Here is a 12,876-nt window from a genome sequence, read left to right as displayed (position 1 = left end):
CAGCTGTGAGACATTCAGCAAGGATGCCTGCTTTTACTGCCGCAATGGGATGGGAAATGACTTGCTGACTTTTCACCGCTACAAAGCAAAGGAACTAGACTACCTTTCCTTCAGGTGTTGACAACTCTACGCAAATGGAATGGTTCAAATTGATCCCCAAAGCCCTTTTTATCAGTATTCAAATTACAGGGGGACAGTAATTTTGTGGTGCCCTCCCAGCTACCATTTTTAGAAGGTGGGGTATGATTTAGCTAATATTGAGAGGAGGGACAGGGGATGGAATATGGATTTCACTAAAGCGCCCCCTCCTTTCCTCCTAGAATTCAAGCATTGGTTTTTATACACTGTGGTTCTGCCGCAAATGACAGTGTGCTAGGGATTAAGCCACAGCTGAGGATCTTCCCCTGGAAACTTAGCAAAGACCAAACCTGAACACTGGGCGGGGCGTGAGACTTAAATCAACATTGGGATTATTTAAATTCCCATGTTGTATTGTGGCATGTTGACTCATATTTTATTTACAGATTTGAATCTTCGTTTTAGTATAGCTGCCTGCCCAAACCTCTAGGGATAGGTGGGCAAGTAGTCTAGATCAGTAGACTGATAGAGGAATATACAGATAATGAGTCTTCCCCCTTCCTCTTCCTTCTGTAACATGGAACCCAAACCACATAGAGAGGATCTCTGCATATGTTTGCATTCACTGTAAAAGTGCAGAGACCTGTCTGTGCAAGGCAACTGGAGGCAACTTGGGCTATTCTATTTTTAAACTCAGTTAGTACCATATATCTGTTATCACAACTGCCAAATGTTACTGAAGGAGCAGAACAAATCCACAGCAGGATCCAAGATTAGTATCCCAAGAAACATAGCAGAGAATCCAATTGCCTGTGCAGTGCAGCTTCTAAACTGATGGGTAGTAAATTTTACTCAGAGTAGACCCACTGAAATTAATGGACCTAACATAGTCACATTCATTAATTTCAGCAGGACTACTTGGAGTAAAACTTAGTTGAATACCGCCTATATATTTATTTATTGCATTTACATTTTTTTTATTACTTCTCCAAGGAGCTCAAGGTGGCCTACATGGTTTCCTCCCTCCTCAGTTAATCCCCACAACAAGACTATGAGGCTGGTTAGGCTGCAACACTGACTGGCCCAAGGTCATCCAGTGAGCTTTGTGGCTAAGGGGGGATTTGAACCCTGGTTTCCCAGGTCCTACACTCTGACCTCTACACCGCACTTGGCTCTCAGTATTGTTACACCGCCTTTCTGAAAATTACCAAGGTGGTGTAGGCAGATCAAGGTCAATAAAAACATCACAGTGAACAACACCACAAAAAAATTAAAAGGTCAAATTTAAAAGATGTGCCTATACCTTTTCTAAAAACAGTTGCACTCTGAATAAATTTGTTGGTCTCTTCCTCACTGGGGATAGTCATGTTCCAGCCCCTACACCAAATAATTGGTTGTACTCTTGTGCTGGGATTCCTTTATTTGATAATAAGCACATCAGAACACCATTTTATATCCTACTTCCAATTTCAGAGAGCGTCTGCACTTTTGAAACCGAAACAACAGTGACAAGCCCAAGAGAGGGAAGAACCAGCAGACTCAGGAAAACCCCAAGGTTTTCAGAAGCACCCAAAAAAAAAGTATGGGGGGGGGAAAACCTAAGGGAGAGAAATCCCAAAACAACCCAGTGAGGGACTATACACACTCAGTGGGGACAAAATGTGTACTGATTGCCGGGGAGAAACAGAAACCAAATGCTAAGAAAGAAGAGCTAAAAAGGGAGGAAGAGACAAACAGATATAAAAAAGCTTAGACAGACCAATCTCATTGTCTGCATATGTCATTTTCTGGCTCACGCTGAGAAGCTATTTTTACATGTCCCCAGGGATGGAAATGAGAGCTGCCTATGGTAATTGATGGAGAAATTCAATATTTTAATATAGCTATGATTGGGCACCAGTGTGTCCACGCCACACACACAGCAGCAGCAAAGAGAAGACTTCCCACTCTTTCTAACTCAGTTCTTATTTAGTACAGAATATTAAAAGAACAACCCTACAAATGCCAAGCAAATGCAATTAATAGTAAATTTTCCAAAATGGCTTATGACAGACAAGTAATGTGTAGTTCACACTGCATACTAGGCTCTGACTGGTTCACAACAACCCTGCAGTGATATTAGATCCCCTACTGCTCATGGGGAGTTGAACTGAAGCTGAGAGATTGTAACAACCCTTGATTTTGTTCCCCGCATTGCAGGCTGGGCAGTAGTAAACAACAACTCTCCAGTATAACTCACTGCTTTACTCCTATCACTCCTAGAAGGGCTGCACTGCAAGTAGCTTACAGCAGCCCAGCAATGTCACTGTGAACACTGCAAGGCAGAAATGAGGCTAAGGCTGGCTTGCACTTCCCATCAAGAGTCTCACATATCTCTCAGGTTGCAGCAAAGGTCATTCTACTTACATTGCCCTCCCTCTAGGCCAAATCAAGCATTCAACTGCATGCCGCAACCTTAAGCTGTACTGAATGGATGCAGACTGCTTACACTTTTAAAATGTTCAAAAACTACCGGTACTTCTTTTTTATTTGCAGATGGTTTAAGACCCAAGTTAGAGCACAGACTTTCTTGATATTAATTTTTGCTTGTTTTCAATCCCCTTAGCCACAGGATCAGGTCACACACACACCAGGGACACAATACAACATTTTGTTGTGTGGCCCTACTTGTTCCCTCTGATAATGAAATTCCAAGGGCTTCATCAAAGCTGAGGCTGTTGAAGAGGCCAGAGACCATCTTGGCTGTGAGCCCTGGAAGATCTGCTCCCTGCTTTTCTGGCCTGACTGACTCCAGCTACAAAAGCTGCTAGACAATTCTTGTGGTATTGTTTAGGCTGTTTCGTTGGGGGTTGTTGTTGTTAACTTATACATATTCATTTTTAGATATTATTAGGGTTTATGTGGAAATGATTTCAATTTGATTGTGTACTTTCTGATGTGGCTTATTTTTTGTTTGTGGCTTTTGTTACGTTTGTAATTATGTAAATCTTGTCATCTTGTGAGCCAACTTGAGCATGGTTTTAACTATGGAAAGGCAGCATACAAATAAAATTATGAACATGATGGTGAAGTTTTATTCCTCCTGTAGCCAAAGCAACAAAATCCACACATAAGAGGGATGTATCAGCAGACTTCGGGGAACATCTAGGGTTTGTAGAATTAAGAAGCAGCTCCAAAAATCGGTTCAGTCAGGACTGAACATGGGGAACAGAAAACTGGGTGAAGAGGGGAATGGAATGCTGTTGAGGAGAGCATGGCTGGCAGGCTGAAAAGCTGAAGAGGAGCATGGCACTCCATCTTGTTAATGTTAAACCGAATTCTACCAAAAAACCAGTATATTAGATTAGAATCGGGTCTAATGCAACCACGCACTTCTGGTGTGGATCAGTAAGACAGCACAGATTTCTTCTATTGTGGGGTAAGCTCTGATTACAAATTAATCATGGATGACCCCCCTGCTGTGCTCAGGCTCCCCTCTCTCTCCCAATGCCTGGTATGCTTATCTGATTTCATCCTTACCTGGCACTTTGATATAGCCACTCTAGGGTGTGTGTTTTAGCTTATATACTGTTCTAGGCGACAGAACAGGAAATGACTTCATGACTGTCAGAAGGCCAGCCAATCTGCACAACCAGCAGAATCAGGAGCATGCCTTCCACTAGGCTAGGTGAGGAGGCAACCTTAGGTAGTAGCAGCAAGGCGTTGGCAGTTGTTTTATGTGCCACGTGGCCTACCCTGCACCTACTGCTGCCCTCAGGTGCAACTGAAGACACCCTCCCATCACTAGCATTTCATTAAGATTCAATTGCCAATTTGCCTGCCTTCTGTATATGGAGTTGTGGGTGGAAATGCGGGTGAAGGTGCATCTCCCCTGCCTCAGGCAGCAAAATATATTGGGCCAACCCTGGGAAGGAGTTGCTCCCAAGCTCAATTCTCTTATGTTGGTTGTATGTATACAGAGAAAGCTCTTAGTGATAGATAAGCTGATAGCAGAAGGAGATAATCACAATTCTTTTCCTTTTCAGTGCCATATAAATAGCTTCATTCCAGGCTTGGTTTTTATTTAGAGGCAGCATAACAGATTTCTCTGTTGTAGGCTAGACAAGTGTTTCTCAAACTGAATTTCATATTCCTTTATGGAAATAATTAACTACGCTCATTTTCTGCCGTAAGAGTTTCTAGTCAAAATATGACCACTGTACCAATTCATTACAGTCAGACGATTTGGACAAGAAAATCCTACTTTTAACAACAACAAATATTTAGTCAAGAATAATCACAGTGGAAAAATATGTTGTGATGCTTGTCATTTCTTTGTAGGTTAATTTAGTGATGAAGAAAGAGATTAACAGCACTGGAAAGAGCTATGCATGGGGTGTGGTGAGGAGTGTTAAGCACCCCAAACCAGGGAGGCAGAATCTGTATTCCCTGAACACACTGGTAGAAATACTGACATAGTTCACCATTCCATGCATGGGCCTTATATTCTGAGAAAGACTGAAAAATATGACACTAAAATGTGCTGCTTCACCTGATTACTACATTCGTACCTCAGAAGTTAAACGGAATCCGTTCTGGAAGTCCATTCGACTTCCAAAATGTTCGGAAACCAAGGAACTGCTTCCGATTGGCTGTAGGAAGCTCCTGCAGCCAATCAGAAGCTGCGGAACCCGCATCAAACGTTTGGGTTCCAAAGAACACTCGCAAACCGGAACACTCACTTCCAGCTTTGCGGCATTCGGGAGACAAAAGGTTTGACTTGCAAGGCGTTCGAATTCCGAGGTGCAACTATACTGAGTAAAAACTGGATTTCCCAGTTTGGTTAGTTGCAGTTTGTCAAATGTCCTTACTTAAAGAGGTTGTCCTTGTCTTGAAAGGATATACAGTATCTCCTTCTACACTACATATTTGTAAATCAGACCTGCACAACTTGTGGCATATGGGAAGCTCAGTTCACTAGCCACGTAGTGTAGTGATAACCCCCTCTGCTTTTGAAGATCCAGACTACAGCAACAAAAAGATTTACTGGGCTCCAGGTAGACCACTGTATCAGGGCGTATGAGCTACATTCAGCATGGTGGGTGGTAAATGTGCAGGCTGGGTCATCAAAATTCTTTGCATTGTTTCAACATACAGGTCCCTTCCAACATGAGAAGATTCCAACATACTCAGAGGTGCTGCAAGAAGTATGAGAAATATAACTGAAAAAGTGAAAAGGATACTTTTTATAGGTGAACATATGATTTAAAATATTATCACCAGTTTTTGAACGATACATTTTTCATCAGCCATAGCAACCATATTGTTAAACACAATGTTTATTTATGTCCCTCTTTTTCCTTCAGCATTTAAGAACCAGCTTGTATTTTCATACTTCACAGGCTGCAATTCTTAAAAGAGTTTCCTCTCTTGCAATCGTTATTTAAATCAGACTTACAGATTAATTTTTTTAAAAAAATTGAAAAATATCACACAAGTGAGATATCCTGAGATGTACAAGTATGGGGCTTAAATATAAATATTACCGTAATCATTTCTCATTAACAATTAAAAGTTATAATCTGAAATTAGAAGGATTTCAGTTGTGGTGAGCGCTATTTTCAGGGCTGGAACAAGGGTTCTTTTTAGAGAAACAGTTTTTTCAAGTTTAAAATTTTTTCATTGTATTTCTACACTGGATATTGCACCCTTAAACCGTGATCTGCTGTTTTGCACCCTTAAACCGTGATCTGCTGTTATTGAAGCAAACACCTCCATTATGGTTTTTTTTTATTTAAAAAACCTCCTCAATGAAGGTTACACACATTACAGCCTTGTTCTGATACCTCTTATCCACAAGAGTATAATGCACAAAATTATAGCATTTTAAGATACGTTCTTACAGTAGGTTATAAAGGTGACAGCTATTTTTTGGTATGTGTCACCTTCAAAGCCCATCTTAAGAACATACCTTAACATGCTATAATTTTAACACAAAGCCCATTGATATGAAAATGTGTTTCTTTCTTCTTCCTTTTCCCAGGGCACTTCATGATAAAAGCTCAGTTTTGAAAAGATACATCTTACAAAATTGAAGAGACATATTACCAGCTTAAGAATTTTTGTAAGCTTACTGATATTGAAAAAAAAAGAACTAGGTTAGGAATTTACTAACAACAGGGTAAATGTTGATAGTAGGAGAACAGGAGAAGGATTGGTTGGGGAAATCCTGAAAGGTTGCAAAAATGCATAAACTCACAAAATTTGCATGGTTGACTTATGGCAGACAACAGATGAAAGGATTTCAGGAATTAGTGGCTTCAACTGATTTAATTTATGAAAATCAGATATAAGTTGAACATTGACAAATATATAATGAACATGAATGGATCCAAGAGCTCTTACATCGCTCTTGTAAGACATCTTCTATATGCAGGGATTTTTATTATTATTTTGTATTGAGGAGTATTCAATCATGTCAGAACCTACTCCATCTGCAGTCTGACAAAGCACTGTCTAGTTACAGGTATAAACATCAGTTGCTGTTTGTGAGCACTATGCCATGAATAGTCAATATGGAAGAAATCAAGCACGTGGGATTTCACACACACACACACACACACACACACACACACGGCCACAAGTACAAATCATGTCACTATTTATAAACTACAGATCGGCTAAATTAGAAGAACGTGCATTTTTATATTTGGTGAGGTTCTTAGGATTGTTTTAGCATCACCATCGTATGAATGTGGTGTGTTTTTTTCAGAAGTAGCCCGGCCCCCACTATGTTCTGGGACATGGGACTGTAGCCTAGCAGAACAATCCTATGCATATTTACTTGGAAGTAAGTCCTATTACATTCCATGGTGCTTTGTCTCTATTAACTGTGATTAGACTTGCAGTCTAAAACTAAAAATATTAAAATTTAAATAGATCACTCTCCAAGTAAGTAACATTTCTGTAATCTGGCCTGGGAGGGAGGGCAGTAAGTGACTCCTGCTACGAAAGCTGAGGTTGCTGAACACACTCTTGGGCTGGGGTATTGTTTAGGAGGTATGAGGGAACCGTTACTGCTATTGATATTTTAAAAACTGCATCCTTATTTTAGATTTTTTATTATTTATGTTGAAATTGTGCAATTTGATTGTGAAATTCTTTAATGTTTTACTTATTGTTTATGGCTACTTTTACTGTAATTATACACGCTATTTTCATGTTTCACCTAGAGCATGATTTGAACTATGGAAAGACAACATACAAATAACATTATATATGTGTGTATGTATGTAAACTTTGGCAACCAAGTTTTGGACTATATATATGTTTTAAAGATTATAAAATTAAATTAAAAACCAACATAAAACTTCTTTTTGTGTCACAGTGATGTCTTCTCGGGATATAAGATTTACTTGTCTGGGAAAAATCGTATTTTAAAAAAGCAGCATTGTGAATTCTGAAAAGGAGTTTATTTACTCTGTTGTTTCAAGTAGCACCCTGATAAGGCAATTGTTAAGTACTGTACAATTAATACCTGTTTTATATCCTCCTCTTCTAACAGCAATGCCTAGAATAGAAAGACTTGGCACTGAGTGGTGAATTGCAGTCCCCACCCCTGCTCTGTCTTTCATTACTTGAAATAGCCTGCAAACAGCTTGTAAATAGTCACACATGTGGGGAGTTCCCTTGGTGCAATGTGTGGCTATATGAAGCTAATATTTCAGCTGACTTTAATGGATAGACATATGTCTTACCTGTTCATTTTATTGGACCATCTTTAAGCTATCTAATAAGGAAGGGGACTTCAAAGTATCAGACTGCTCTCAGTTCTATGGTAAGATAAACAAAAGGATTTGTGCATTTTTTTATTCTGAAGCACTGCTTTTTGTTGTGTTTGTTTGTTTACCTGCATTCTGAAGAGTCTCGATATTTTGCGGCCTAGTAGCAAGTTCTGCAACAGTCTGAACAAACTGCGTTCGGGCTCTTTGATACTGCTCAAAGACTGCAAAGAAGGCAGAATAAGTGCATTTCAATGAGGGCTTCCTATCACAAGCCTTCACACATTAGATACAGGCCCAGATAAGCAGGAAATGTATTGTGACACCTTATAGAGTCTATAGACCAAAGAAAAATGATGAAAAAAGCTGTCCTGAGCAAGAAGCAAAGGCTGTATTCCAAACCCTACTGGTAAACGGCATTTCCGTGCGCTGCTCTGGTTCCACAGAAGTGGCTTAGTCATGCTGGCCACATAACCCGGAAAAACTGTCTGTGGACAAACATTGGCTCCCTCCGCTAGCAAAGCGAGATGAGCGCCACAACCCCAGAGTCGTCCGCGACTGGACCTAATGGTCAGGGGTCCCTTTACCTTTACTTACCTGTGAGTTAGCCCCACTGAATTCAACAAAACTTATTCTCATGGTTAAGGTTTATTTCCATAAACTTTTATAGGTTGACTTTATGACTCAATGTGGCTTACGGATTAATGGGGGGAGGGGGTTAGAAACCAAATTACAGCAGTACATAACAGAATAAAATATAAAAAACAGACAATTCATGACAAGTAAACTCCAGTGAGTTCTGTAGCAAATACTCCTAGGAGGATTACTGTATTGTGCTGTGTACACATTACCAGGACTACTCAGAAAATCTTATTTAATTCAATGAGGTTTACTCGCAGGTAAATGGAAGATTCTGTTGCGTGGGCGCGCTCCCCCCACCCTTTCCTTTTCTTTTCAAGAAACTGTAAAGCTCAGAAACCCCCCAGTACACAAAACCCTGCCTTAGAAATACCTTGCAAGACCTGCCTCTGACTCATGGCTCCTGCTGGTCACCCACTTCCAAGAGCCTCGGCGGCGTCCCCGTGGGGTGGTGTCTCGCCCCCTGGATCCCCCTGCGGCCTTGAGGGGGTCTTGTTCCTCCGCTTCGCCTCTCCACTCAGAAACTCGAGCGGGTCCTGCAGCTCCACCTGCCCCTCGGGCTCCGCGCTTCCCCGTCTTCCCCCGGGGCCTTTTCAGTTTGGGCCGCGGTGTGTATCCTTCTCCTTGGCAACCAAACGGAAGCCGGCGCCATCAAGGGGCGGGAGGGAGGCCGCGGCCTGCGCCTCATTGTGACATCAGGCGGGCGCGGAGCGAGAGGGCCGGCCAGCCGGCGGCGCCTTGCGCTAGGCTCTCGCGCGGAAGGGCCGGCGCAACGCGATCCTAACGCAGCGTTCCTTGAGCCCTTTTTCTTCCCCGCCCTCTGCGCTTCTCCAGCTCGTTGGGAAAGGCCGCCAAGCGACGGCCTTGACTCTTGGATCTGCAAAAAGAAAGTCTCTCCCTGCTGAGGCGCGGTTGGCTGCGATCCTGCCTATGCGTACTTTACTCTGAAGTACACCTCATGGTTGCATCTGAAGCAAGTGCGAGTCAGCAATTGCCATTAAGGCCAATGGGAGGAGCCTGAACATAAGAACGGGGGGAAACCGCCTTATACCGAGTCAGACCATTTGGTCCATCTAGCTCAGCACTTGCCTACCTTGGCTGGCAGCACCTCTCCAGACGGAGCTTCCTCTCCCAGAGATGCTGGGAATTGAACCAGGGACCTTCCTGCATAGAAAGCAGTTGCCCAGGCATCGCTCTGGGTGTGCGTGTGCCACTTGCAAGGAGGCACCGGGTAGAGTTTGGTCATGAGATGGGTTACTTGTGATCTTATTATGGAAGACTGCAGTGATGTGCCTTTACTGCGCTAATCCGGCTCGTCTGCGTTTGGAGACCTTGCTGCGCACTCTGCTCAGTGGTTCGCACGCGGGTTTCTGCCCCCAGCTGCTTGCAACGAGATCCTCAGCCCCTCTTGGCTTCCTCCAAGGAAGTGTCTTAGTCCTCATTTAAAAACAAAGCATTGCCTTTAAAATGGCTTGTACTCGGAGCTGCCCTGGAAGGTAGGTCATTCTTCTAGACGGGTTTGAAATGAAAGACATCGATTTTCCCTAGTGAGTGACCTGGCAACCGCTAAGCCGCTTTATAGCGCAATCCTAACCATGCCTCCTCCGAAGTCAGTCCTATTGAATTCAACAGGACTTACTTACTCCCCGGTAAGTAGAGTTAGAATTCCAGACTTGGTCCTGTTTAAGTTCAACTCTCTTTCCTTCCTAATTCATTGTTGCGTGGATGCGATCCGCAGACCAGTTAAACCGAAACATTTGGCTTTGATCGTGTCTTACGAGTGTCGAAGGGCTAGATGGACAAAGCTGCAATAAAGTAATAAAAATGAACATCGACTTTGTTTTACCCTTTCCCTTTTCTCTATTTCCCTTGTTTTCTTCTCTCTCCCCTCACAAAAAGCCCTCTCCACGTTTAGTAGTCACCTCTATGTATTCAGTGAATGAATCCGAGGTGCTCGCTATTTAACTATTTGTAACTTTTTAATGCGCTTCCTATAGCAGATATACAATACCGTGCTGGGCTTGAGCTAGATGCGAAGTTTAAAGTAAACGCTCTTGTCGCGAATCGACAGGGCATTGGCCTCTCCCTGGGGACGCTAGTTTACCTCTAACAGAGCTACAGTTCCCAGCACCCGTAACAAACTATGTTTCCTGGATATATTTTTTTTTTACATTTTTGGAGGAGGGTGCTTTAAATTTATGTTGTGTACACAGTGTCAGACTATCGAAGGGAAGATTCCCCACAACCCAAAACTCACTTTCCTATGTTCCTCTCCTCTCCCAAAAATTCTTAAAAAACCAACCAATCTCTAATGAATGATTTTCTGTTCCTTCCAAGGATTTAAGCTAATAACACGGTTGTCCTTCTGAGTTTAATTTTAATTTTCCATTTATGTTGTGGATACGCCCCCGCCCCCATATGTGACATGAAAGAGAAAGGAAAGCTCAGTAAAACAGCTTATGCGGCAAGCCTCGCAAACTCTCTTGCCATTGTCACGCGAGGGCCACTTCACACGTTGTGCAGGAGGGAAGCCTGTCCGACCAGAATCCCCCATGGAGAGTTTTACATTCCCCGCCCCCCGCACTCAGGAACGTGTCTTGATAGAACTACTCCGTGTGCATGAATGACACCTGCGTTTTCTTTCTGGATTGTGCCTGGCGAGTGTCACTGTTGAAAAAGTGGAGCCTGTAGTGCCAGCCTGCGCCCTTTGGCCGGCCAGGGCTGGAAGCAGGATGACGAGCCGCAGATCCCGACCAAAAGTGGCTGCTGCCTGGTCAAATCCTCTGAGCCAAAGTTTGAGGCTAGCTGATCCTCTTCCAGCACTGGAACGAATGCCTTTGGGGTTCACATGCACCCCGCTCTACGGATCTTGGGACTCTGAACCGTCCTTGAAAGCAGCGTGGCTTCTCTTCTCCCTTCGCCTCTGCTCAACTGGAATAGATAACGCTCAGGTCTTTCATATCCCTGTCCTGCTCCTCGTTAAAATATATGCTCATATACTTGCTCAAATGACACTGTTTGTTCCTTATGGGCTCCCAAGCTTCAGGGTGTGGAGCTGAGATCGGTTATAGCTGGCCACTTGCGCGCCCCTCCCGCAAAAAAACCCCTCTCCATGGCAATGTATTACTGTTATTGTGTAAGCTCTGTATCACCGCGGAACCTTGCCAAATGCAGTACAATTTCTCATACAGTATCTTCAACTCGCCCCTGGTCGCCTTTCCATGGTAGTGACTCTCCCTGAAATCAACAGGCAGCTGCATTGGACGGATTCAGAGTCTGTTGGTCTGCCTTGTTCAGCACTGTCGACACTGACTGGCAGCGGCACGCCTGAGTTTCAAATGGGATTCCCCCCCCCCCCGCAGCAGCACTTGGAAGATGCCAGCAATTGAACCTTGGACTTTCCCCTCCCCACCAGCGTATAGTCTGCCGCTGAGCCACTCTCTCATGTTTCAGAGCAGGAGGCCGAGAGGATGTCAATTAAGGTCAAGCAGGCCGTCCAAGTTGGACTTCTGAGCCAAAGTCTCGCACTGTCTGATTCCTCTCATTGGCTCGTAGATTCAGGAAAGAATCTGAGAGGCGGTGGGTGGAGTTTCCCCCCTCATGAAAGCATACGAGACATCCAGTTCGTATTTCACACGTAGGACCGCCCCCCCCCCGCCAAAGTCCCTAGATTTACCTGAAATCGAACCTTCTTTCATTCCACTACCAATGATGACCTACAAAGAAAAGGACACCTCTCTCCTCTTATTCCTACCTGAGACTCAGGTGTCCCTGCAAAAGACCACTGCGGCGCTTTTTGCCCGGCACTGGTGTTATAAGCGTCGCGTGGCAGGGCGAGAACTTATCAAAAGTTTGAAAACAGCCGCCAAAGATCTGCCCTGTGCTAAGGAATGCGGGGGCTGCAGCAGCCACGTAGGGTCGAGGTCTGTTTGCAGGGGAGAACACCCCCTGTAGTCCGATGCCGGGTCCCGATTTAAAGGCTGCAATCTTATGCCCACTGAGTAAGCCCCATTAGGTGCTTCTGAGTAAATAATGCCCAGGGTCTGCACTGCACCACAGTAAAGCATAGCGTGAGGAGAGAGAGAGATCCCCGCCCACTTAGCTATTCAAAGTGCGGATAGGCTGCTTTCAGATCCTGCAAAGGATTTTCCTGCCTGACTTGGGTGGTTGGGGGTTGACCTCGGCGACAACCCGCTTCTGCATCGGCGACGGAGGCCGCGAGGCTCCGCCAAGCCCCGAGGCGGCGGCGTGATCTGAGCGGCCTGCTCTGGGCCAAGCCGCGCCCGGCTCAACCCGGCAGTGAAGGCCCTGCAGGCTGGAGACAGGATCCGCCCGCCAGCCTGGCTCTCCGGGGGATGAAGCAGAGCAGGCGCCCCCGAGCAACCCGCACAGCCCCACC

At 44.2% G+C, this 12,876-nt stretch overlaps 1 protein-coding gene across 3 annotated transcripts in view; it reads right to left on the bottom strand.

Moving 5' to 3' along the window:
* Positions 1-10,297, bottom strand: part of SPAG6 (sperm associated antigen 6) — a 49,047-nt gene extending 38,750 nt beyond the window's left edge. For all 3 annotated transcript variants that reach the window (XM_083579858.1, XM_083579859.1, XM_083579860.1), the window contains exons 1-2: positions 8,851-10,297; positions 7,967-8,062 (exon numbers count right to left, since the gene is read on the bottom strand). In XM_083579858.1, coding sequence (XP_083435984.1) covers positions 7,967-8,062; positions 8,851-8,875 — 121 coding nt within the window. In that variant the 5' untranslated portion in view covers positions 8,876-10,297. The remainder of the gene's footprint in view (positions 1-7,966; positions 8,063-8,850) is intronic.
* Positions 10,298-12,876: the final 2,579 nt, after the last annotated feature.

This window comes from Podarcis filfolensis (genome assembly GCF_964270895.1).
Source record: "Podarcis filfolensis genome assembly, chromosome: 12".
Classification (NCBI taxonomy): Eukaryota; Metazoa; Chordata; class Lepidosauria; order Squamata; family Lacertidae; genus Podarcis; species Podarcis filfolensis.
This window is presented reverse-complemented; position numbering and strand designations above follow the sequence as displayed.